At 47.9% G+C, this 2,787-nt stretch overlaps 1 protein-coding gene across 3 annotated transcripts in view; it reads right to left on the bottom strand.

The window, feature by feature from the left end:
* Positions 1 to 211: 211 nt before the first annotated feature.
* LOC143032725 (uncharacterized) overlaps positions 212 to 2,787 on the bottom strand; it is a 60,446-nt gene continuing 57,870 nt past the window's right edge. For all 3 annotated transcript variants that reach the window (XM_076197658.1, XM_076197660.1, XM_076197659.1), the window contains exon 8: positions 212 to 1,183. In XM_076197658.1, coding sequence (XP_076053773.1) covers positions 995 to 1,183 — 189 coding nt within the window. In that variant the 3' untranslated portion in view covers positions 212 to 994. The remainder of the gene's footprint in view (positions 1,184 to 2,787) is intronic.

Raw genomic sequence — 2,787 nt, 5'->3', positions numbered from 1 at the left:
AGAACAAAAAAAAATCCTTTTTTTCAGTCGTGCTGACTAGACCTTTTCAAAAAGCTAGTTAGGATGGAGGTTTGGTCACGTAACGACAATCCAATTTAGTAAAGGGGATTTCTTAGGAAGTCGAGATCCAGATTTAATCGCTCTCACTTGTGTGTGGCTTAAAAAAAGGTAAATTAGATACTACGGAAATTTTGTGTATAGTGTAATTCTGTCAAACACTGATGTCAAGGCACTTTATTGTGTGTACAAGAGAGTTGGAACATGCAGAGAAATATTTACAGGCATATTGGTAAATAACGTTAGAATATATTTTCCTGATACTCTATAGTAATAAAAGCCAATACAAGTTAATTTATCTACACAAGTTAACGAGAAGAAAAATACAGCAGTGTGCTTTGTCATAATTAACACAAAAAATATGTTAATACATTTTTGAACGTGTACAAACTCATAAATACTGATGTTAATCAGAATTTATGATGCGTGAGCAATATTCCATTATCGAACAAAAGAATGTAAACACTGATATTATAAAGGTATTTTCATGAAAATTAATCTAGCACTCATTTGGCCGGCATGTACACGATAAACACACTTCTCGATCTAATACGAAGAAAAATATTCACTAAAATGAATCAATCTAGCACAAATCTAGTGCGCGTATTCAGAGTAAATGTACAAAGGTTTTCTTAGAAAGTTTACTTAGAACAAATCCGTTGGTGGGCGTATTCCATATAGATGTAAAGGATTTTTCATAGAAACTTAACATGGCAAATATTTTAGCGCTTGCATCTTCACAATAAACGCACAGAGATTTCCATAAGTTAACTTAAGAAAAATACGTCGGTATGTGTGTGCAGCTTCACCGTAAATGTACAGGAATTGTCACAGAAAGTCAACATAGGACAAATCCTTTGGTGCGCGCATTCACAGTACATATACAGCGATTTCCATAGAAAGTTAACTTGCGAGAAATCCTCTGGTGCGCGCGTCTTCAAGGTTCCGTGGTAGCGACGAGGCCGAGCCGCAGTTTGAGCATCCTCTTCCTTCGAATATTGGAGAACCACCTGTTGAGGTGACGCTTCCCGAGTCCTGTCTGGAGGGCCAAGAGGTCCTTCTCGGCTTCAGTCGGGAACGGGTAGTCGGAATTCTCTCGCAACCAGGTCGTCAGTATCTTCAAAGTCTGGAGAAGCAACAAACAAGTACAGTCGCAAGCAAACGTATTTCACGGTACAAAACTCAAATTTTGCCCGAAAACTACTTTTATCTATTTAAGAGGATTACCTAACTGTAAGCTAAATACTACATAGGAAAATATACTATATACTCGACAAAAAATATATATACTAACGTTGTAAGAACAGTAACGGACGTAAAATATTTTTCGTGATTGTGCAGCAAGAAAAAAAGAGTGAGCGAACGAGCAAGTGAAGTATCAAGGACAAGAGTGCATTGGATCATCATGCAAGTAACTTTACTTGTTAATCACTCCATTCTTTCCTCGAGTTTCACTAGATGGTGGAATGTCCATATCCCCACAGTGACCGGCAACGGTTCTCCAAGTTCTCTCTGGGAAGAAGCTTTGGATTGTTGTCCGTATTGTGTGAGTGTAAGACTTCTTCTATGTCTCCGGCTCAAAGTGGTATGGAGGAAGGAGCAACTTCCGGTTGACATCTCTCCATGTGTGAAAAAGTTGAAGTTGGTATAGAGAAATCTTGGACTCAGGAGATCGAATGCCAGCCCCTTAAGGCTGCACCTCCTGGAAGTGAGAGGGTTGAAGACGGGTTTTGAAAATGAATGACTTTGCTGTCCCTCCTGCGGAACCACCACATACAAGCAAATACCCGTTATTGGTCTATTTGTTAACTGATCAATAGTAATTCAATACAAAAGAATGGAGAAAGAATGGAGAAGAAATGTTCCAGAAATGGTGGTCTGTGACTGTTCCGCGGGTCAAGAGGGTCCGCGGGTCAAGAGGGTCCGCGGGTCAAGAGGGTCCGCGGGTCAAGAGGGTCCGCGGGTCAAGAGGGTCCGCGGGTCAAGAGGGTCCGCGGGTCAAGAGGGTCCGCGGGTCAAGACGGTCCGCGGGTCAAGACGGTCCGCGGGTCACGGGGGTCGGCGGGTCAAGGGGGTCCGCGGGTCAAGGGGGTCCGCGGGTCAAGGGGGTCCGCGGGTCAAGGGGGTCCGCGGGTCAAGGGGGTCCGCGGGTCAAGGGGGTCCGCGGGTCAAGGGGGTCCGCGGGTCAAGGGGGTCCGCGGGTCAAGGGGGTCCGCGGGTCAAGGGGGTCCGCGGGTCAAGGGGGTCCGCGGGTCAAGGGGGTCCGCGGGTCAAGGGGGTCCGCGGGTCAAGGGGGTCCGCGGGTCAAGGGGGTCCGCGGGTCAAGGGGGTCCGCGGGTCAAGGGGGTCCGCGGGTCAAGGGGGTCCGCGGGTCAAGAGGGTCAAGAGGGTCCTCGGGTCAAGAGGGTCCGCGGGTCAAGAGGGTCAAGAGGGTCCGCGGGTCAAGACGGTCCGCGGGTCAAGACGGTCCGCGGGTCAAGCGGGTCCGCGGGTCAAGAGGGTCCGCGGGTCAAGAGGGTCCGCGGGTCAAGAGGGTCCGCGGGTCAAGAGGGTCCGCGGGTCAAGAGGGTCCGAGGGTCAAGATGATTTGAGGGTCACGATGATTCGAGGGTCACGATGAACTGGGGGTCAAGATGGTCCTCGGGTCAAGAAGGTCCGCGGGTCAAGATGGGCCGGGGTTTGAGACAAGCCGCTCTTGGGTTACAGAAAACTTCAAGGTATCCTTATCAA

Source organism: Oratosquilla oratoria, chromosome 14, assembly GCF_046742065.1.
Source record: "Oratosquilla oratoria isolate Oo_2021 chromosome 14, ASM4674206v1, whole genome shotgun sequence".
Taxonomy (NCBI): domain Eukaryota; kingdom Metazoa; phylum Arthropoda; class Malacostraca; order Stomatopoda; family Squillidae; genus Oratosquilla; species Oratosquilla oratoria.
This window is presented reverse-complemented; position numbering and strand designations above follow the sequence as displayed.